Source organism: Oncorhynchus keta, chromosome 4 (assembly GCF_023373465.1).
Source record: "Oncorhynchus keta strain PuntledgeMale-10-30-2019 chromosome 4, Oket_V2, whole genome shotgun sequence".
In the NCBI taxonomy this organism is placed as follows: Eukaryota; Metazoa; Chordata; class Actinopteri; order Salmoniformes; family Salmonidae; genus Oncorhynchus; species Oncorhynchus keta.
In genome coordinates this window covers 13,494,650-13,517,678 of record NC_068424.1, presented here as the reverse complement: position 1 = coordinate 13,517,678, position 23,029 = coordinate 13,494,650, and the positions used below count along the sequence as shown (strand labels likewise).

The 23,029-nt window shown below is 44.7% G+C and overlaps 1 protein-coding gene and 2 long non-coding RNA genes across 17 annotated transcripts; 2 read left to right on the top strand and 1 right to left on the bottom strand.

The window, feature by feature from the left end:
- The first annotated feature begins 716 nt into the window (after nucleotides 1–716).
- LOC118369663 (nucleoporin p58/p45-like) lies at nucleotides 717–19,903 on the top strand. 13 transcript variants are annotated; one of them, XM_052500678.1, is made up of 13 exons: nucleotides 717–844; nucleotides 2,661–2,803; nucleotides 4,090–4,335; nucleotides 4,822–4,981; nucleotides 5,097–5,162; nucleotides 5,271–5,445; nucleotides 5,600–5,679; nucleotides 5,844–6,013; nucleotides 7,801–7,883; nucleotides 7,985–8,183; nucleotides 17,488–17,571; nucleotides 19,292–19,387; nucleotides 19,481–19,903. In XM_052500678.1, the coding sequence occupies exons 2-13, from the start codon at nucleotides 2,680–2,682 to the stop codon at nucleotides 19,636–19,638; spliced, it is 1,641 nt and encodes a 546-aa protein (XP_052356638.1). In that variant the 5' UTR covers nucleotides 717–844; nucleotides 2,661–2,679; the 3' UTR covers nucleotides 19,639–19,903. The 13 variants fall into 13 exon arrangements, 12 of the variants coding, with proteins under 12 accessions (XP_052356638.1, XP_052356641.1, XP_052356635.1 ...); XM_052500675.1 differs by lacking the exon at nucleotides 717–844 and adding an exon at nucleotides 1,158–1,617; XM_035754227.2 differs by lacking the exon at nucleotides 717–844 and adding an exon at nucleotides 1,162–1,617 and having other exon boundaries at nucleotides 5,844–5,962.
- On the bottom strand, nucleotides 5,831–7,652 carry LOC127917723 (uncharacterized). 3 transcript variants are annotated; one of them, XR_008097645.1, is made up of 7 exons: nucleotides 7,517–7,652; nucleotides 7,416–7,466; nucleotides 7,263–7,364; nucleotides 6,528–6,680; nucleotides 6,332–6,433; nucleotides 6,076–6,228; nucleotides 5,831–5,922 (listed from the first exon to the last, which is right to left on the bottom strand). It is a non-coding gene; the product is annotated as an uncharacterized LOC127917723 (long non-coding RNA). The 3 variants fall into 3 exon arrangements; XR_008097642.1 differs by lacking the exon at nucleotides 6,332–6,433 and having other exon boundaries at nucleotides 6,630–6,782; nucleotides 7,314–7,466; XR_008097644.1 differs by lacking the exon at nucleotides 6,528–6,680 and having other exon boundaries at nucleotides 7,314–7,466.
- Nucleotides 9,737–15,313, top strand: LOC127917725 (uncharacterized). Its single transcript, XR_008097646.1, has 2 exons — nucleotides 9,737–10,321; nucleotides 10,463–15,313. It is a non-coding gene; the product is annotated as an uncharacterized LOC127917725 (long non-coding RNA).
- Nucleotides 19,904–23,029: the final 3,126 nt, after the last annotated feature.

Here is a 23,029-nt window from a genome sequence, read left to right as displayed (position 1 = left end):
TGTAAGACAATGTCAGGAATAAGCATGTTCCAGAAAAACGTTCCTCTCGGTGTAAGTTGGTTTTGTGATTGAAGAATTTGTCTTATATATTTATTACAAGATTTCTCAAGTATGCCCACACCTTCCAAACTGAGTTCTGGACAGGGATGTTTCTGACTACCCTGGCAACTTGTTTTTCAAACAGCACCTAGCAACAAATTTAGCTATTTGAAACTTTTAGCAACTTTTGAAAAGTGACTCAAATGCTAAAATGCATGCATTTTCCCTCTAAATGACACAAAAACGATTTTCTCTGTCACACACTCAGTCACAACGCACGTGCCTGGCTGCAAACGTGCATTGTGAGTGACGTGAGCAGCAGGCCAGCAGCAATTTCAGTAAATCATTGTTGTCTGACTGCAGCAGCAGGGTTCAACGAGCCAAACCCAATGAATATAGTTGCTCACGAATGTTTGATCTTGAACAGAACTTACAACATCAGTCAACATGTCTCAATCAAAATTGTACAGCCAGAAGTACAGTGGGAGTCTGTACCTGAACAAATGTCAAATCATATTTTTGGCCGAGATGGCCAGTCTTCTTTTTTTCTTTTTCTCGAGATGGCCAGTCAATTTGAATAACGTTGTGTATATTCTACGTAATGACGCAGTTTTACGTTATCACGCAATGACATCACAACGTCATTTAGCAACTTTTTGTGCTTCAAGCCACTTCCCCTGAAAATGAGTTGACAACACTGGTCCTGGATCAACTTTGTGATCATTACCAAAGCTAAATTGAGTTTTCATTAGTGTAGTTAGACCACTGGGAACGGCTTTGATCACATTAATAAACTCTCTGAAAGGTATTGGAAACTATTTTGTTCATATGTGAGAATATTACCCTTGTTGTCGAAACCATCAAGAACAAAGTCAATATTCCTCTCGTGCCAGCTGGGGCAGAACAATGACTTATTCCTTGTAAAACTCAGGCCTTTTTTCTAAAGCTCCGACGTGAAGAGCACTGACGTCAAGTCAGAGTACGTTCTTTGCCATTTTACCGTAATATGCCATTTTTTGCAATTTTACCGTTCTCAAATTAGCAAAGCACTTTTTTTCCCTCAACGTAATTCATTCACACACATGATGAGAAATGTACATTGTGGTCATGACCACTATCAAACGCTAGATGTCCTGACATGACCGTCCAATCTGCTAAATCCTCCAGACACCACTGTCCTAGTAGGCCAATGTAACTGGAAAATATAACTCCACTCCGGGTGAAGCGCGGACCGGAAAACAGAACCGGTCCAGACGGAACGTTAACATTTGAGTGCTGGTTTTGTGCATAAATGACTAAGTTTCCGATCTTTGTCAAATGTTATACGTTACTAAGCGTGTGAGTTGAAATAGCCGAATAGTGGTTATTATTTTTAGTTTACCATGATGTCAGACCGGGCCTCCATGCGGGTGAGAGGTTTTTTATTATCCAAAAGCTAGTTGCTAACTAGTGAACAATCGGCTAACTAAAGTTACATCAATATATTGGCCTGTTGTTATAAAAGAAGATGTCAGGCTTTAATTTCGGGTCTGGATCCACGAACACTGGCGGAGGGTTTTCGTTTGGAGGCACTGCCAGGTAAGAAGTGTTGGCCACGGCTCACGGAAATTAGCTGATTTATCTCCATTTATTATGTTAATTAACTTACCCAGCATGGATTGTTACCAACTGGCTAACTAGGTAGTTAACTAACGTCAGCTATCCAGTAGTAATCGTAATAAACCCCACTGTTAAAATTGTGACGTTAAGTAGTTCCCCAACTATATTAGATTAAAGAAGCATAACGTTACTACTTAGTCCAAGGACCTTCTTTAGCTACATGCTGCGTGTAAATGCCGAACTGTCTCTGGAGTGGAAGCCAAAACAGCCACATACTCCATCTAAACGCGAGTCGATTCTCAATTGCGGTACGGTTCTAGAAACATAAATCCCTCTACTTTCATATCACAGCGATAATTTAACAAATGCAAAATACACACATACTGTACACTGTTTTAACTGTTGCAGCGACATTTTTTTTCAGTGACAACATAATTGTGGCACCTGTCTTCCGTTTTACACAGACGTTCGTTCAGAAACGCAGATAGCTAATTAGTACAGGTCTTCCTCATTCACACAGGTCGTCTGTCTTCCGTATGTTTACCGTAAACAAGCGCAGTAACATGGACATGTGGGAATCCTAGCCCTATAAAGGTTGTATCACTTTTAACCTTTGTTTTTAGAAAAGTATTTCAAGCTGATATAAAAGATAAGGACCTCATGCTTCCAAAACCGTACAGTACCACAAAACACCCCCTACAGAAGACTCCTTCGTCCAATGACTCATATGTGTAATATAATATAATGGAACTGAGAGTCATGATCAACTGCTAACTACCACATGTGCGATGGATGCATCAACTACTTGTGTTTCTCTTCTGAATGTGTGTGTTTGCTAGAGAGAGAGGCTGTGTGATCGTTTGTAAATCAGTGTGAGTTTTAGACTTGGGGCTTTGCTGTCATCCTTACTGTACCCATTCAACATCAAAACAGATATGCATTGTTCGTCATAAAAACTGTAATATAACATGTGAGGCATATTTGCATAGTAATGTTTTGTACTTCTCACCCCCTCTCTCTAGTACCCCAGCTGCAGCAGTTATGGGTGGCTTTACTCTGGGTGGTACAGCCTCCACCACCACCACCACCTCTTCTCTGGGCCTGGGGGGGTCCCTGTTCGCACAGAAACCTACTGGGGGGTTCTCCTTTAACACTCCTGCCTCAGGTAGGTACACACGAGGTCAATTAATTAGGGCCGATTTCAAGTTTTCATAACAATCGTAAATCTGTATTTTTGGAGACCGATTTGGCCGATTAAAAACATATATTATAATTTTTAATTTACACCTTTATTTAATCTTTATTTAACTAGGCAAGTCAGTTAAGAACACATTCTTATTTTCAATGACGGCCTAGGAATGGTGGGTTAACTGCCTTGTTCAGGGGCAGAACGACAGATTTTTACCTCGTCAGCTCGGGGATTCAAACTTGCAACCTTACAGTTAACTAGTCCAACGCTCTAACCACCTGCCTCACGAGGAGCCCGCCTGTTACGTGAATGCAGTAAGAAGCCAAGGTAAGTTTCTAGCTATCAATCATAATCACCAGTTAACTACACATGGTTGATGATTGGTTGAGGAGAGGGATGGAAGCTATACTGTTACACTGGCAATACTAAAGTGCCTATTAGAACATCCAATAGTCATAGGTATATGAAATACAAATGGTATAGAGAGAAATAGTACTATAAATACTTTATTAACTACAACCTAAAATCTCTTACCTTGGAATATTGAAGACTCGTTAAAAGGAACCACCAGCTTTAATATGTTCTCATGTTCTGAGCAAGGAACTTAAACGTTAGCTTTTTTTACATGGCACATATTGCACTTTTACTTTCTTCTCCAACACTTTGTTTTTGCATTATTTAAACCAAATTGAACATGTTTCATTATTAATTTGAGGTTAATTGATTTTTATTGATATATTAAGTTAAAATAAGTGTATATTCAGGATTGTTGTAATTGTCATTATTACAAATACATATTTTTTAAACCGTCCGATTAATCGGTAGCGGCTTTTTTGGTCCTCCAATAATCGGTATCGACGTTGAAAAATCATAATCGGTCGACCTCTAGTACACACCACACACGCGTTTTTACGACTGTCTGTCTGTCTCCCTCTGCAGACCTGCCTCATGCTTGTTTCTTTCACCCACGCACAAAGAAATGCGCAGACATCACCATAGGTGTAGGTGATTATTGTAGTTATGGAGTTGTGTTCTTGTTTCACTGCAGGTGTTGCTGCACCCACTAAAGGCCGTACGTTAGGCAAATGTTCTGTCAACGTAGCGACACATCGGTCATGACGTCCACGTCTACCATTGGCTGATCCCAATTTGAGCCTTAGCATGACAAACCAATAGTAGCAGTCTCTGCAGATGAATTCGTTCTCGTTGATGTCATACGGTTGAATCTACCTTTAACCCAGCTCTTTCCTGGTCTCTCCCAGGTGCCCCAGCAGCCTCTACCACAGGCTTTAGTATGGCCTTCAATAAACCGTCTGCCTCGGCCCAACCCTTCTCCCTCACTGCTGCCTCCTCGGCCCCCTCAGGGGCAGGACTGACGCTAGGCTCCGTCCTCACCTCCACCGCTCCACAACAAGGAGCCACAGGATTTGCTCTCAACCTAGGGGGTGTGGCCCCATCCACAGGCCTATCGTTGGGTTCCAGTATGTTCTCTAACATGGCTTCTACTGGTTAGTTAACTACATCTGGCTGTTCTCTAACATGACTCCTACTGGTTAGTTGGTTAGTTAACTACATCTGTCTGTTCTCTAACATAACTCCTACTGGTTAGTTAACTACATCTGTCTGTTCTCTAACATGACTCCTACTGGTTAGTTGGTTAGTTAACTACATCTGTCTGTTCTCTAACATAACTCCTACTGGTTAGTTAACTACATCTATCTGTTCTCTAACATGACTCCTACTGGTTAGTTGGTTAGTTAACTACATCGATCTCTTATCTCTCCTTATTTAGAGGTAGTGTATGATCTGTCAGTTGTTTTCTTTGTGTGTGTGTGTGTCACCTTTCCGGTGATGTAATAGTCTTAGGTTTGTGTCAGTCCACTCTGGGAGGACTGGGGTCAGCATTACGGGGACTAACACGTGTGCGAGCTTCATTCTGTATGTGTGTTTGTGTCATCGGGTTTATTTGTGTTAACTCTTGTGTGTGTTTCCAGGTTTGGCCCAGACCACTCTTGGTTCAGGGGGGTTGACGTTAGGTTCCCTAGTCTCTACTTCGACGGCGATCTCAACAGCCCCCAGCTTTGGACTGGGCGGAGTTGACTTCAGCACTTCCTCAGAGAAAAAGAGCGACAAATCATTAGGGGCCAGCCCACAGTAAGTACTACTGACTGACACCTGTCTGGACCAATAAGATTCCGCAGTGTGACCAATGACTGATTGCAGTTGCCCCTTATGGTTGTCATAATGAGTTTCTCGCTGTCTCTTTCAGGGACAGTAAAGCGTTGAAAGATGAAAACTTGCCTCCAGTCATCTGTCAGGATGTAGACCATTTCCAGTAAGTGAGGAAGTCGTGCATCGTCATGTGCGTGTGTCTACGCACATCTCTAACACGGTGGTCATGAATATCCATTGTGTTGACGTGTGAGTTTCTACCGTCCTGTAGGAAGTTTGTGAAGGAGCAGAAGCAGGTTCACGAGGAGATCAGCAGGATGTCATCTAAAGCCATGCTGAAGGTTCAGGACGACATCAGGAGTCTCAAACAGCTGCTGTCTGTCAGCGCCTCGGGACTACAGAGAAACGCCCTGGCTATAGGTCACCTGAAGATGGAGGCTGCGCTGGTACACACACTGAAGTCACATTGTCCTTTGAGGAATTCAGGATCAAAACTAAATTGCCCTTAGTGTTGCTGGGCTTGATAGTGGGGGTCTCCGTGTGTGTGTGTGTGTGTGTGTGTGTGTGTGTGTGTGTGTGTGTGTGTGTGTGTGTGTGTAGGAGTTGAAGAATGCAGACATAGCTCTACGGACTCAGAAGACACCCCCTGGACTCCAACATGAAAACACAGCTCCCTATGAGTGAGTAGTCCCATCATCATCACACCTCCCTGAACTTACCTTATCACATTGTCCTTTAGATCCACACAGATTCATCTACTGCATTTTATCCCTAATAAGTTGAATCCTGTCCTCTCTCTTCTGTCATGCTCTCTTTCTGTGTCTCTCTCTGTCTTTCTCTCTAGTTATTTCCGGTGTTTAGTGGATCAGTTTGAGGTCCAGCTGCAGCAGTACAGACAGCAGATAGAGGAGCTGGAGAATCACCTCTCCACACAGGGCAGTGGATCACACATCACACCACAGGGTGAGAATCACCTCTCTACACAGGGCAGTGGATCACACATCACACCACAGGGTGAGAATCACCTCTCTACACAGGGCAGGGGATCACACATCACACCACAGGGTGAGAATCACCTCTCTACACAGGGCAGGGGATCACACATCACACCACAGGGTGAGAATCACCTCTCTACACAGGGCAGGGGATCACACATCACACCACAGGGTGAGAATCACCTCTCTACACAGGGCAGTGGATCACACATCACACCACAGGGTGAGAATCACCTCTCTACACAGGGCAGTGGGATCACACATCACACCACAGGGTGAGAATCACCTCTCTACACAGGACAGTGGATCACACATCACACCACAGGGTGAGAATCACCTCTCTACACAGGGCAGGGGATCACACATCACACCACAGGGTGAGAATCACCTCTCTACACAGGGCAGGGGATCACACATCACACCACAGGGTGAGAATCACCTCTCTACACAGGGCAGTGGATCACACACACCACAGGGTGAGAATCACCTCTCTACACAGGGCAGGGGATCACACATCACAGGGTGAGAATCACCTCTCTACACAGGGCAGTGGATCACACATCACACCACAGGGTGAGAATCACCTCTCTACACAGGGCAGGGGATCACACATCACACCACAGGGTGAGAATCACCTCTCTACACAGGGCAGGGGATCACACATCACACCACAGGGTGAGAATCACCTCTCTACACAGGGCAGGGGATCACACATCACACCACAGGGTGAGAATCACCTCTCTACACAGGGCAGGGGATCACACATCACACCACAGGGTGAGAATCACCTCTCACACCACAGGGTGACACAGGACAGTGGATCACACATCACACCACAGGGTGAGAATCACCTCTCTACACAGGGCAGTGGATCACACATCACACCACAGGGTGAGAATCACCTCTCTACACAGGGCAGGGGATCACACATCACAGGGTGAGAATCACCTCTCTACACAGGGCAGTGGATCACACATCACACCACAGGGTGGATCACACATCACAGGGTGAGATCAACTCTCTACACAGGGCAGTGGATCACACATCACACCACAGGGTGAGAATCACCTCTCTACACAGGGCAGGGGATCACACATCACACCACAGGGTGAGAATCACCTCTACACAGGGCAGTGGATCACACATCACACCACAGGGTGAGAATCACCTCTACACAGGGCAGGGGATCACACATCACACCACAGGGTGAGAATCACCTCTCTACACAGGGCAGGGGATCACACACCACACCACAGGGTGAGAATCACCTCTCTACACAGGGCAGTGGATCACACATCACACCACAGGGTGAGAATCACCTCTCTACACAGGGCAGGGGATCACACATCACACCACAGGGTGAGAATCACCTCTCTACACAGGGCAGTGGATCACACATCACACCACAGGGTGAGAATCACCTCTCTACACAGGGCAGGGGATCACACATCACACCACAGGGTGAGAATCACCTCTCTACACAGGGCAGGGATCACACACCACACCACAGGGTGAGAATCACCTCTCTACACAGGGCAGGGGATCACACATCACACCACAGGGTGAGAATCACCTCTCTACACAGGGCAGGGGATCACACATCACACCACAGGGTGAGAATCACCTCTCTACACAGGGCAGTGGATCACACATCACACCACAGGGTGAGAATCACCTCTCTACACAGGGCAGTGGATCACACACCACAGGGTGAGAATCACCTCTCTACACAGGGCAGGGGATCACACATCACACCTGACTTCACACTGTGTTTGTTGTGTTTCTCTCTTCATACTACATGTGTAGATCTGTCTCTGGCCATGCAGAAGTTGTACCAGACATTTGTTTGTCTGGCTGCTCAGCTCCAGTCAGTACACGAGAACGTCAAGGTAAGTCCTACAGACCGCTAACAACATCACCTTGACCAATCACCAAGAGCTATAAATAAAGTATTTAGAATGAAGCGAATGGGGTTCTTCCTCTGTGGTAGATCCTGAAGCAGCAGTACCTGGGATACCGCCGGGCCTTCCTGGAGGACTCCACTGATGTTTTCGAGTCCAAGCGGGCAGCCAGTAAGAAGTGGAAGAGCGCTCCACGCATCACAATCGGTCCCGCCCCGTTCGGCAGTGTCCCTAACGCAGCAGCGGTCGCCATGGCAGCCACGCTGAGCCAGCAGCAGCCCGGCCCAGGTGTGAACTCCGCCTTCAAGTTCTAGAACCCTGACCCTTCATATTTGACCTTTCACCTTACCAACCCCTCAGTCTGACAGAGGGAGGGGGAGGAGGGAGAAAGTGGAGAATGAAAAGCAATGTAGCCAGTGCCAAACATTTAGTTTAGTTTCTTTTCTTTCTCTGGAAAGGGGGAGAGCTGGAGGATTAGAGGAAGAAAACATGAAAGGATCATAGCCAGCGCCAAACCCTTTTTATTCATTTCTTTCTGTGGTTTGGCGCTAAATGTGTCAGAAGTTACCAGAAGTGTTTGTTGAAACCGCCTGTCCATAAACCTAGCAACCATTTATTCATCAGGTAGTCTAGTGGTTAGAGCGTTGGGCCTGTAACTGAAAGGTCGCTAGTTGGAATCTGACCCTACTTGATAATGGCATTCCCTGGCTGTGATTCTACTCTGAGGGTGTCTCAGGGAGAGTTGGGATATATATATATATATGAAATGGAACAAACCTAAGCATCCACCAAATGATTATTACATTCAGATGGCTATGCTTTTCTTCTCCATCTCTCTCTCTCTTATCGATCTATATCTAAAATAGAAGCACTTAACATGATCTCAGTAAGGCTCTTCCTCTACTGGAAACAAGGAGGGATGGGACCTGAAGGATGAATAAAGAAGTGTAGAGGTTTCAGATTACTGGGCACACTGGGGTGTTCATTCACAGCTCTCAGATCTGTCCCAGACAGACTAGAATAACTGAACCTGGAGGCTGAATGTCTTTCGGTTCAGTCTCTATTTGAAGATGATGAAGTGAAGCTGATGATGGTGAAGCTGAATTAGTTTGGTTTTATTGAGAATAACACATCGTCTAGTATGTGGTGCTGCCAAGTGCGTGTTCTGGCATCCTTTAGGAGTCAAATCGCTTTAGTTCCAAAACTGAGCCTCAACTTGTTTTTTTTTTTTTTGGGGTGGGGGTTGTACAAACTGGTTTAGGTGAGGACCGTGTGTGTGCGTGCGTGTTTATGCCTTGATGCACACTTCCAAGTTAGACCGACAGTGTACTGCACGTGTCAGTCTCATTCCACGGAGGGCCGAGTGTCTGCAGGTTTTCTGTTCTGCCTGATAGTTATTTGACCCGGTGTCCCAGGTCTAAATCAGTCCCTGATTTAGTTATTTGACCCGGTGTCCCAGGTCTAAATCAGTCCCTGATTTAGTTATTTGACCCGGTGTCCCAGGTCTAAATCAGTCCCTGATTTAGTTATTTGACCCGTTGTCCCAGGTCTAAATCAGTCCCTGATTAGAGGACAACAATGAAACAAGGCAGTGGAACTGGCTTCAAGGTCCAGAGTTTAATTTGATGGGTGGAAAGCCTAGGGTTACAAACATAGTGTTACTCACTGCAGTGGTTCCCTAATCCGTTCCTTCAGTACCCACAACAGTACGCTTGTGTTGTAATATAATAATAATAATATATGCCATTTAGCTGACTTTTATCCAAAGGACTTACAGTCATGTGTGCATACATTCTACGTGGTGGTCTCGGGAAGGGCTTGCGCCATGCTCTATTACAGAAGGACCACTGTGTTGTAGTCCTGGACACCAGATTCTACTGGTCAAGGGCTTGATGATTAGTCGACAGGTAGGATCTGGTGTGCTTGTCCGGGGACATGACAGAAATATGTACTGTTGGGGTACCTGAGTGGGGGAACACTGACTTACTGTACAGGTCATGCAGAAGAGGTTGTTTTCTGTGTGTGTGTGTGTGTGTGTGTGTGTGTGTGTGTGTGTGTGTGTGTGTGTGTGTGTGTGTGTGTGTGTGTGTGTGTGTGTGTGTGTGTGTGTGTGTGTGTGTGTGTGTGTGTGTGTGTGTGTGTGTGTGTGTGTGTGTGTCTTTATTTGCATTGTAGATAGAACATTGACTGACTGCCGTAGCTGGGAATGGTCATTGGGTATAACCAGAGTATCCCAAACAGGGTTTCCTAACCAGGGGTACTAGGACTATCCACAGGGGGTACTGGAGAAGACTCATGAGACCATAGGGTTACTGGTCAAATGCATGAGGGGGTACTTCAGGGGTACTAGGACTATCCACAGGGGTACTGGAGAAGACTCATGAGACCATAGGGTTACTGGTCAAATGCACGAGGGGGTACTTCAGGTGTACTAGGACCATCCAACAAGATTTAGATGCAATGGCTGTTCCACTGGTTGTCATAAGGTGTATGCACTAATTTGTACAGGGGCTACTGGATAAGAGCGTCTGAGAATGACTTAAATGTAATGTAATGATGTACTTCAGGGGTACTAGGACTATCCACAGGGGGTACTGGAGAAGACTCATGAGATCATAGGGTTACTGGTCAAATGCATGAGGGGGTACTTCAGGGGTACTCCGGGCAGAACACAATTCAGTTGGTGGTAAAGTACCCCAAAAAGGTTGGGATCCACTATTCTAAAACACGTGTCAAATTAATTCCATGAAGGGCCGAGTGTCGGGGCTTTCACTCCTCCCTTGTACTTGACTGATGAATTAAGGTCCCTGATTAGTAAGGAACTCCTCTCACAAGGTTGTCTGGGTCTTCATTGAAAGGAAAAAACCAGACACTAGACCCTCCATGGAATGAATTTGACACCCCTGGTCTAAATACACACTTCTACCTGACAGTCCATCCAACTTTGAATGTATCACTGTGTGTTCTCCATTACCCTTTTGAGATAATGATTTATCAGTATTTCCTACACACACTACTTAACACTGGTGGTTGGTCTACCATGCAGGCCTAGCTGGCTCCAGGAAATGGATAGCAGAGGGGCTGATGACCTTCTGTACAGACAACCTAGTTTTCTTTAGTTTCATTATCTATTCAATAGAAGGGCTTCAGTATTACATCACTCACTAGTTTATCAAGGGAGAGACCGTGATCTTGCTGCTCGTATCGACTGCTTCGAGAAAGCCAGTGGGAACATTGGTGCCAAGAATCAGTATTTTTCTGTATTCTGAGTGACAATTTGTGCTCTGAGATAATCAACTGCTGCTCTGACCTGTCTGTTCACCCTCTCACGCTAACCTTCCAGAACCACTCTGAAATATTCTAGACTGAGTACATAATGTGGAACTAGAACTGTGATTGGTTCTGGAACTCATAGGGCTGCTGCAGATGGCAGACTCCTGTTAGTGTATAACAGTGATGGCTAACAGGACTATGATGAATCTTGGGCCTTTTTGAGGGCTTCAATGAGATCAGAAGACTGGTAGTGGTTGGACTGACTGGCTGAGACAGTCCCTCCACTCAGTGTACGGACTCAGGGCTAGCTACATAGAGCCAGGGAGCTGCTCTGGGATGTAGTATGTACAACACTGATGTTATTGGCTGTAGAGGTGTAGTTTCCCTATTGGATTACTTTACTAACACAGGTGGCAGTACTGGGGCCTGTTCTGGATGGTTTGACATATTTTATATACATACATACATACATACATACATACATACATACATACATACATACATACATACAGTTGAAGTCGGAAGTTTACATACACTTAGGTTGGAGTCATTAATACTTGTTTTTCAACCACTCCACACATTACTTGTTAGCAAACTATAGTTTTGGCAAGTCGGTTAGGACATCTACTCTAAGTCATTTTTCCAACAATTGTTCACAGACAGATTATTTCACTTATAATTCACTGTATCACAATTCCAGTGGGTCAGAAGTTTACGTACACTAAGTTGACTGTGCCTTTAAACAGCTTGGAAAATTCCAGAAGATGATGTCATTGCTTTAGAAGCTTCTGATAGGCTAATTGACATCATTTGAGTCAATTGGAGGTGTACATGTGGATGTATTTCAAGGCCTACCTTCAAACTCTGTTCCTCTGCTTGACATCATGGGAAAATCAAAAGAAATCAGCCAAGACCTCAGAAAAATAAATTGTAGACCTCCACAAGTCTGGTTCATCCTTGGGAGCAATTTCCAAACGCCTGAAGGTACCACGTTCATCTGTATAAACAATAGTACACAAGTATAAACACCATGGGACCATGCAACCGTCATACCGCTGAGGAAGTAGACGCGTTCTGTCTCCTAGAGATGAACTTACTTTGGTGCGAAAAGTGCAAATCAATCCCAGAACAACAGCAAAGGACCTTGTGAAGATGCTGGAGGAAACAGGTACAAAAGTATCTAAACGAGTCCTATATCGACATAACATGAAAGGCCACTGCTCCAAAACCGCCATAGAAATGCCAGACTACAGTTTGCAACTGCACATGGGGACAAAGATTGTACTTTTTGGAGAAATGTCCTCTGGTCTGATGAAACAAAAATAGAATTGTTTGGCCACAATGACCATCGTTATGTTTGGAGGGAAAAAGGGGGAGGCTTGCAAGCCGAAGAACACTATCCCAACCGTGAAGCATGGGGGTGGCAGCATCATGTTGTGGGGGTGCTTTGGTGGAGGAGGGACTGGTGCACTTCACAAAATAGATGGCATCATGAGAGAGGAATATTGCGTGAATGTATTGAAGCAACATCTCAAGACATCAGTCAGGAAGTTACAGCTTGGTCACAAATGGGTCTTCCAAATGGACAATGACCCCAAGCATACTTCCAAAGTTGTGGCAAAATGGCTTAAGGACAACAAAGTCAAGGTATTGGAGTGGCCATCACAAAAATTGTGGGCAGAACTGAGAGTGTGTGAGAAAGGAGGCCTAAAAACCTGACTCAGTTACACCAGCTCGGTCAGGAGGAATGGGCCAAAATTCACCCAACTTATTGTGGGAAGTTTGTGGAAGGCTACTCAACGTTTGACCCAAGTTAAACTATTTAAAGGCAATGCTACCAAATACTAATTGAGTGTATATAAACTTCTGACCCGCTGGGAATGTGAAGAAAGAAATACAGGCTGAAATAAATCATTCTCTACTATTATTCTGACATTTCACATTCTTAAAATAAAGTGGTGATCCTAACTGACCTAAGACAGGGAATTTTTACTAGGATTAAATGTGAGGAATTGTGAAAAACTGAGTTTAAATGTATTTGGCTAAGGTTTTTTGATACACTGCAGATTTTGCAGGTTTTCCTACATACAAAGCATGTAGAGGTCTGTCTTTTTTTATCATTGGAACACTGCAGCTGTGAGAGACGGAATCTAAAGCAAAAATCCAGAAAATCACATTGTATGATTTTTAAAATTAGCATTTTATTGCATAACATAAGTATTTGATCACCTACCAACCAGTAAGAATTCCGGCTCCCACAGACCTGTAGTTTTTCTTTAAGAAGCCCCCCTGTTCTCCACTCATTACCTGTATAAGACACCTGTCCACACACCCAATCAAACAGACCCCAACCTCTCCACAATTGCCCAGACCAGAGAGGGTGTAAGGACATCAGGGATAAAATTGTAGACCTTCACAAGGCTGGGATGGGCTACAGGACAATAGGCAAGCAGCTTGGTGAGAAGGCAACAACTGTTGGCCCAATTATTAAAAAATGGAAGAAGTTCAAGTTGACGGTCAATCACCCTCGGTCTGTGGCTCCATGCAAGATCTCACCTCGTGGGGCATCAATGATCATGAGGAAGGTGAGGGATCAGCCCAGAACTACACGGCAGGACCTGGTCAATGACCTGAAGAGAGCTGGGACCACAGTCTCAAAGAAAAACCATTAGTAACACACTACGCCGTCGTGGATTAAAATCCTGCAGCGCACGCAAGGTCCCTCTGCTCAAGCCAGCGAATGTCCAGGCCTGTCTGAAGTTTGTCAATGACCATCTGGATGATCCAGAGGAGGAATGGGAGAAGGTCATGTGGTCTGATGAGACAAAAATAGAGCTTTTTGGTCTAAACTCCACTCGCCGTGTTTGGAGGAAGAAGAAGAGTACAACCCCAACAACACCATCCCAACAAGTAAAGCATGGAGGTGGAAACATCATTCTTTGGGGATGCTTTTCTGCAAAGGGGACAGGACGACTGCACCGTATTGAGGGGAGGACGGATGGGGCCATGTATCGCTTGATCTTGGCCAACAACCTCCTTCCCTCAGTAAGAGCATTGAAGATGGGTCGTGGCTGGGTCTTCCAGCATGACAACGACCCGAAACACACAGCCAGGGCAACTAAGGAGTAGCTCCGTAAGAAGAATCTCAAGGTCCTGGAGTGGCCTAGCCAGTCTCCAGACCTGAACCCAATAGAAAATATTTGGAGGGAGCTGAAAGTCCGTATTGCCCAGCGACAGCCCCGAAACCTGAAGAATCTGGAGAAGGTCTGTATGGAGGTGTGGGCCAAAATCCCTGCTGCAGTGTGTGCAAACCTGGTCAAGTTCTACAGGAAACGTATGACCGCTGTAATTGCAAACAAAGGTTTCTGTACCAAATATTAAGTTCTGCTTTTCTGATGTATCAAATACTTATGCCATGCAATAAAATGCAAACTAATTACTTAAAAATCATACAATGTGATTTTCTGGATTTTTGTTTTAGATTCCGTCTCTCACTGAAGTGTACCTATGATTAAAAATTACAGACCTCTACATGCGTTGTAAATAGGAAACACTGACGATTTTGCAGGTTATTAAATACTTGTTCTCCCCACTGTATATATATATGCGCATGCAATAAGGCCCGAGGGTGTGTGGTATATGTCCAATGTACTACGACTTAAACACGACGCAACCTGGAGTGCATGGACACAGTCTTTAGCCGTGGTATATTGGCCATATACCACAAACCCCCGAGGTGCCTTATTGCTATTCTAAACTGGTTACCAATGTAATTGGAGCAGTAAAAATAGCTGTTTTGTCATACCCGTGGTATATGGTCTGATTCACCACGGCTGTCGGCCAATCAGCATTCAATGCACGAACCACCCAGTTTATATTTATATATTAAACCAATGCTTGTTGTTGTTGATGCATATATCTGACACTAAATAATATTGTGTGCCTTTTGAAACTTGACATGTATGAATAATTGTTTGCGCTGCATTTTTTCCTGGCACATGCTAGTTCCTTCACTCGTGGAATCTTGAACCATTTTGGAGACCATAGCAGCTAGGAATTAACAGTCGATTGTGTCCTTGAACTGTTTGTCTCGTTTATGTAAGTGGAATTGCTTTCATTTGACAATAAATTAGTTTTTAAAGGAGCGACCTTGTCTTTGTTTCTTTTTGACTGGTGAATCACTCATTTTAGAAATCCAATTGGATTTAAGAGAATTAACTAATACTATAGCGGAGGCTGAAACTCTAAAATCCAATTTGAGAACCGCTAAAAAGAAACAAGACTGGTGCCCTGAGATTTGAGTGAAGGTCCTAACTGCCATGTTTCTATCACATCTACTTTAAGGCAATTCCATTGTAAGGGTGATGCTGAGACTCTGATTTTTCCAAAATGGATGTCAAACAAAAACCATTGATTGCAAAGTTAAACAAACCATACAACTCTCTGCACAAGGACGACTTAACAACTTCCACCATCTCCACTGTTCTTCAAGTACAGGACATTCGGAAAGTTGACTTTTTTTTGCCTGACTATTTTACATTTTGTTACGTTACAGCCTTATTCTAAAATGTATTAAATTGTTTTTCCCCCTCATTAATCTGTACACAATACCCCACCCATAATGACAAAGAAAAAAAAGATTTAAATAAAAAAATTGAAATTTTTATTTAAAAAAAATACAAAACTGAAATATCACATTTACATAAGTATGCAGACCATTAACTCAGTAAAAAGTACTTAGTATCTCCCATTCTTCTCTGCAGATCCTCCCAAGATCTGTCGGGTTGGATGGGGAGCATCGCTGCACAGCTATTTTCAGGTCTCTCCAGAGATGTTAGATCGGGTTCAAGTCCGGCCTCTGGCTGGGCCACTCAAAGACATGTCCCGAAGCCACCCCTGCATTCTCTTGTCTGTGTGCTTAGGGTCATTGTCCTGTTGGAAGGTGAACCTTCACCCCAGTCATAGGTCCTGAGCGTTCTGGATAAGGTTTTCATCAAGGATCTCTCAGTACTTCTCTCCGTTCATCTTTGCCTCGATCCTGACTAGTCTCCCCGTCCCTGCCGCTGAAAAACATCCCCAAAGCATGATGCTGCCACCACAATGCTTCACCGTAGGGATGGTGACAGGTTTCCTCCAGATTTGACGGTTTGTATTTAGGCCAAAGAGTTCAATCTTGATTTTATCAGACCAGAGAATCTTGTTTCAAGTGGGCTGTCATGTGTCTTTTACTGAAGAGTGACTTCCCTCTGGCCACTCTACCATACAGGTCTGATTTGGTGGAGTGCTGCAGAGATGGTTGTCTTTCTGGAAGGTTCTCCCATCTCCACAGAGGAACTCTGGAGCTCTGTCAGAGTGACCATCGGGTTCTTTGTCACCTCCCTGACCAAGGCTCTTCTCCCACGATTGCTCAGTTTGGTTGGGCGGCCAGCTCTAGGAAGTCTTGGTGCTTCCAAACATCTTTCATTTTAAAAATGATTGAGGCCACTGTTTTCTTTGGGACCTTCAATGCTGCAGAAATGTTTGGTACCCTTCCCTAGATCTGTGCCTCGACACAATCCTGTCTCGGAGCTCTTTAGATAATTCCTTTGACCGTGGCTTGGTTTTTGCAGGTATGTGTGCTTTTCCAAATCATTAAAAATCATCTCAGTTTTGAGTCTTGTAGCAAAGGGTCTGAATACTTATGTAAATAAGGTATTTCTTAGTTTTTATTTTAAATACATTTGCAAACATGTCTGAACCTGTTTTCACTTTATTATGGGGTAATGTGTGTGGATTGAGGGGAGAAAAACATTATTGAATCCATTTTAGAATAAGGCTGTAATAATATGGAAAAGGGGAAGGGGTCTGAATACTTTCCGAATGCACTGTCAATGCATTCTTGTGAAATGTTTAGTGGAAACTGTTAAAAGTCGTCCTTGTGCAAAGAGTTGTATTGTTTTTCGTTTGAAATCCATTTAGAAAAATCTGAGTCTCAGCATCACTCCGTTTACCGGGGAATTGCCATTTACCATTTGATCTGTGAAAATCAACCCACAGTCTCATAGTTCCATTATCACTAATAAGCAGCCTATCAGTAGTCATTAGGTATATCAAGGGGAACAACTTAGATGTGGCCATAAGGTTAGTGTTGGGATGGGAGTCTGAGAAGACTACTGGAGTCTAATGTAATATAGAACCACTGTTCCACAGGGCCCTGAGGTGTTACTCTGTTCACACAGTCTATACCACCACTGAACGTTGCAGAGGAGAGGGGGGAACTTGACTTCAGTAACAGACTGTAGTACAGAGGAGTAAGCTATGTTCTCTCTGTCTGTCTCAGGGAGACAGGCGCCCCTGGGGTCTGGCTTGGGAAACCCCTTTGCCTCAGGAGTGGGCTCTAGCACGAGCTCATCGGGCCTTGGAGGTAGTACCTGTCTTTTTACATTAGTCTGTCTCATCCCCATCCATCTACCTCTCTTCCTCCTACTTTTTACTATCCCCCTCTTTCTCACTCTCTTGATCTCTTTATTTTTACTCTCTAACTTCTTCTGTTCCTCACCATCTCACCCCCCTCTTGTGTAAGACAGGTGGCAGTATTAGGGAATGTATCTGAGTTTTTAAGCTCTTCACTATCTAGGGCTGAAACAACAGTCTGCCTGTAGCTGGGGTCTGGTGTGGGTCTCTCTGCTTTACTCTCTTCATTGGATACCAGCTGCTCTTTCCTCATTGGTCTACTTAGTATACCCTGTTTGGATACCAGCTGCTCATTGGTCTACTCGTCAGTATACCCTGTTTGGATACCAGCTGCTCTTTCCTCATTGGTCTACTCTCAGTATACCCTGTTTGGATACCAGCTGCTCTTTCCTCATTGGTCTACTCGTCAGTATACCCTGTTTGGATACCAGCTGCTCTTTCCTCATTGGTCTACTCTTAGTATACCCTGTTTGGATACCAGCTGCTCTTTCCTCATTGGTCTACTCTCAGTATACCCTGTTTGGATACCAGCTGCTCTTTCCTCATTGGTCTACTCTTAGTATACCCTGTTTGGATACCAGCTGCTCTTTCCTCATTGGTCTACTCTTAGTATAACCTGTTTGGATACCAGCTGCTCTTTCCTCATTGGTCTACTCTTAGTATACCCTGTTTGGATACCAGCTGCTCTTTCCTCATTGGTCTACTCTTAGTATACCCTGTTTGGATACCAGCTGCTCTTTCCTCATTGGTCTACTCTTAGTATACCCTGTTTGGATACCAGCTGCTCTTTCCTCATTGGTCTACTCTTAGTATACCCTGTTTGGATACCAGCTGCTCTTTCCTCATTGGTCTACTCTTAGTATAACCTGTGCTCTTTCCTCATTGGTCTACTCTTGGTATACCCTGTTTGGATACCAGCTGCTCTTTCCTCATTGGTCTACTCTTAGTATAACCTGTGCTCTTTCCTCATTGGTCTACTCTTGGTATACCCTGTTTGGTCTACTCTTAGTATAACTTGTTTGGAGCTGCTCTTTCCTCATTGGTCTACTTTTAGTATACCCTGTTTGGATACCAGCTGTTCTTTCCTCATTGGTCTACTCTTAGTATACCCTGTTTGGATACCAGCTGCTCTTTCCTCATTGGTCTACTCTTAGTATACCCTGTTTGGATACCAGTTGCTCTTTCCTCATTGGTCTACTCGTCAGTATACCCTGTTTGGATACCAGCTGCTCTTTCCTCATTGGTCTACTCGTCAGTATACCCTGTTTGTCAGTGAGTCATTACGGAGGCTTAACTCCCTCTTTTCCTCACACGCCCTTGCAGTTTGTGTGTGTGTGTCCGCCCGCACCCGTGTCCATGAAGCTAAGCTCTTTCCGTCTTGTCATAGCAGCATAGTTAGTGTGTCTGTGTGTCCATGAAGCTAAGCTCTCTCTCTCTCTCTGTCTGTCTGTATCTAGTATGCCACAGCAACACTCATGTCTGTCCTGTCCTGTCCTGTCTGTCTTGTCTGTCTGTCTGTCTGTCTGTCTGTCTGTCTGTCTCACTCATGTCGTAGCAGCATAGAGTGTGTGTCCAGGAAGCTAAGCTCTCTCTCTCTCTCTGTGTCATGTTGAGGCAGCATAGTTAGTGAATGTCTTACTAAAGCTTGGCTCCCTCTCTCTCTCCTGCAGTATTTGTTGGGGGTCCAGGTTTCGGGGGGGTTGCGACGGGGGGCACATTTGGTTTCTCCTCCGCCAGCAAGGCCTCGGGAGGGAGCCTGAGCGCAGGTACACACACACTCCTCACTCATGTCTCAGCAGACACCCTGTGAGCATTCTAAATATGAATAACTCATGTTCTTTCTCTTTTCCTCCCCACAGGTTTTGGTAGCAGCAGTAGTTCGGGGTTTAACTTCAGTAACCCCGGGCTAAACGCGTCTGCCGGCCTGACGTTTGGCGTGTCCACGGGCTTCGGAACGGGAGGTCCCCTGCTACAGCTCAAGAAGCCCCCGGTGGGAAACAAGAGGGGCAAGAGATAGTCTCTCCACCGGTGCTCAAAGGGCAAAGGGAACAGTGGGGTAACAGTTGGGATTTGGGGAGGGAAAGCTGATCCTAGCTCTATGACTTCCAGAACTGTCTGTGTTTGTATAATGGGTTAAATGGGTCGCAGTCCATCTTAGATGGATTTGGGGAATGTAGGTTTATTCTAGATCTGTGCCTAAGGGTGACTACTAGTCCATGGGAGGTGGAGACGGGGGTAACAGTCTGTCCCAGATCTCTATTTTTATATCTGTCAGGGAGCATGGGGGGAGCAGGAGGGAGAGAGGATGGGGGGGAGCAGGGGGTAGGGAGGAGGGGGGTAGGAGCAGGAGGTAGGGAGGAGGGGGGTAGGAGCAGGAGGTAGGGAGGAGGGGGTAGGAGCGGGATGGAGGAGGAGGGGGGGTAGGAGCAGGAAGGAGGGAGGAGGTAGGAGCAGGAAGGAGGGAGGAGGGGGTAGGAGGGGGGTAGGAGCGGGAAGGAGGGAGGAGGGGGGTAGGAGCAGGGAGGAGGGGGGTAGGAGCAGGAAGGAGGGAGGAGGGGGTGGGTAGGAGCGGGATGGAGGCATATCTAGCTAGTAACTAGTTTCAACAAACAGTTCAAACCGATCAGCACATTTGGAGAAGTTTCATTACCTGTGTTTTAAATTTTAAACCTTGATTATTGTTTCATCGTGATTGCTGGGTTTTTTTTATACGCTGTGTGTGTGTGCGTTTGAGAGAGCGAAAGAGAGTGTGTGTGCGCGTGCAAGGGAGAGAACTTGGCCATGCTGAATGTCCCACACAGCCCTTCATACAAGTTAGAACCTGAAAGGGATTGATCATAACCATAATTGGAAATAACATCTGTACCGGAACTGGTGTTAGTCAGTCAATAGATCACGGTCTTATTGTATGGTGGGTGGAGGGTGATCCTATTGCTGTCTGTTTTCCAGTTGTCTATTCTGATTCTCTGTCACCAAATAGTGATGCCATTAGCTTTTCTTTTCATCTGAGGTGATGAAGGTAAACTTGTATTTTCAAACAGAAGTTTAATAGTAAAAGTTATGTTGATGATTCTTTGCCTTGGTATGACTGTGTTATTGTTGAAATGATTCTCTTCTGAGCAGACAGGCTGTCCATGTATTAACGGAAAACATGGGATTCTTGGGATGTCTAACTCTGACGTCAACCCATTGATGTTTAAATGTGAACCGTAAGAGTTAGGGCACAGATGGAACAAGAAGCTATGGTTAATTATGAATATATTGGTTATAAACAAGGATGAAGGTTTAGTTATAAATGTCTGGTTAGGGTTTAGGGTAGGGAAGTTACAAGGATTATGAGGCAGCCTATAGGAAGGTCAGACACTGCCAGGACAACAACCTCTCCCTCAACGTCAGCAAGACCAAAGGAGCTGATTGTGGACAACAGGAAACGGAGGGGTGAGCACAACCCCATATACATCCATGGGGCTGTGGTAGAGCGTGTCGAGATCTTCAAGTTCCTTGGTGTCCACATCACTAAGGAATGAACAATGTTCACACACAAGAAACACAGTTGTGAAGAGGGCACGACAGCGTCTCTTCCCCTTCAGAGGGCTGAAAAGATTTGGCATGGGCCCTCAGAACCTCAGTTCTATTGCTGCACAATTTAAGAGCATCTTGACTGGCTGCATTACGGCTTGGTATGTCAACTGCAAGGCACCCAACCACAAGGCGCTACAGAGGGTGGTGAGTACGGCCCAGTACATCCCTGGGGCCAAGCTCCCTTCCTTCCAGGCGGTGTCAGAAGAAGGCCCAAACAATTCAGACTCCAGCCACCTAAACCATAGACTTCTCTTTGTATAGTTAAGAACAGAATCTTGGAGGATTGAATAGTTGTAAGAGTTGTTGCCCTGTCTCTTTCTCTGTGATGTCATTCTAATGGGATCTATAAAGAACACAACCCTGTCTCTTTCTCTGTGATGTCATTCTAATGGGATCCATAAAGAACACAACCCTGTCTCTTTCTCTGTGATGTCATTCTAATGGGATCCATAAAGAACACAACCCTGTCTCTTTCTCTGTGATGTCATTCTAATGGGATCCATAAAGAACACAACCCTGTCTCTCTCTGTGATGTCATTCTAATGGGATCCATAAAGAACACAACCCTGTCTCTTTCTCTGTGATGTCATTCTAATGGGATCCATAAAGAACACAACCCTGTCTCTTTCTCTGTGATGTCATTCTAATGGGATCCATAAAGAACACAACCCTGTCTCTTTCTCTGTGATGTCATTCTAATGGGATCTATAAAGAACACAACCCTGTCTCTTTCTCTGTGATGTCATTCTAATGGGATCCATAAAGAACACAACCCTGTCTCTTTCTCTGTGATGTCATTCTAATGGGATCTATAAAGAACACAACCCTGTCTCTTTCTCTGTGATGTCATTCTAATGGGATCCATAAAGAACACAACCCTGTCTCTTTCTCTGTGATGTCATTCTAATGGGATCCATAAAGAACACAACCCTGTCTCTTTCTCTGTGATGTCATTCTAATGGGATCTATAAAGAACACAACCCTGTCTCTTTCTCTGTGATGTCATTCTAATGGGATCCATAAAGAACACAACCCTGTCTCTTTCTCTGTGATGTCATTCTAATGGGATCCATAAAGAACACAACCCTGTCTCTTTCTCTGTGATGTCATTCTAATGGGATCCATAAAGAACACAACCCTGTCTCTTTCTCTGTGATGTCATTCTAATGGGATCCATAAAGAACACAACCCTGTCTCTTTCTCTGTGATGTCATTCTAATGGGATCCATAAAGAACACAACCCTGTCTCTTTCTCTGTGATGTCATTCTAATGGGATCCATAAAGAACACAACCCTGTCTCTTTCTCTGTGATGTCATTCTAATGGGATCCATAAAGAACACAACCCTGTCTCTTTCTCTGTGATGTCATTCTAATGGGATCCATAAAGAACACAACCCTGTCTCTTTCTCTGTGATGTCATTCTAATGGGATCCATAAAGAACACAACCCTGTCTCTTTCTCTGTGATGTCATTCTAATGGGATCCATAAAGAACACAACCCTGTCTCTTTCTCTGTGATGTCATTCTAATGGGATCTATAAAGAACACAACCCTGTCTCTTTCTCTGTGATGTCATTCTAATGGGATCCATAAAGAACACAACCCTGTCTCTTTCTCTGTGATGTCATTCTAATGGGATCCATAAAGAACACAACCCTGTCTCTTTCTCTGTGATGTCATTCTAATGGGATCCATAAAGAACACAACCCTGTCTCTTTCTCTGTGATGTCATTCTAATGGGATCCATAAAGAACACAACCCTGTCTCTTTCTCTGTGATGTCATTCTAATGGGATCTATAAAGAACACAACCCTGTCTCTTTCT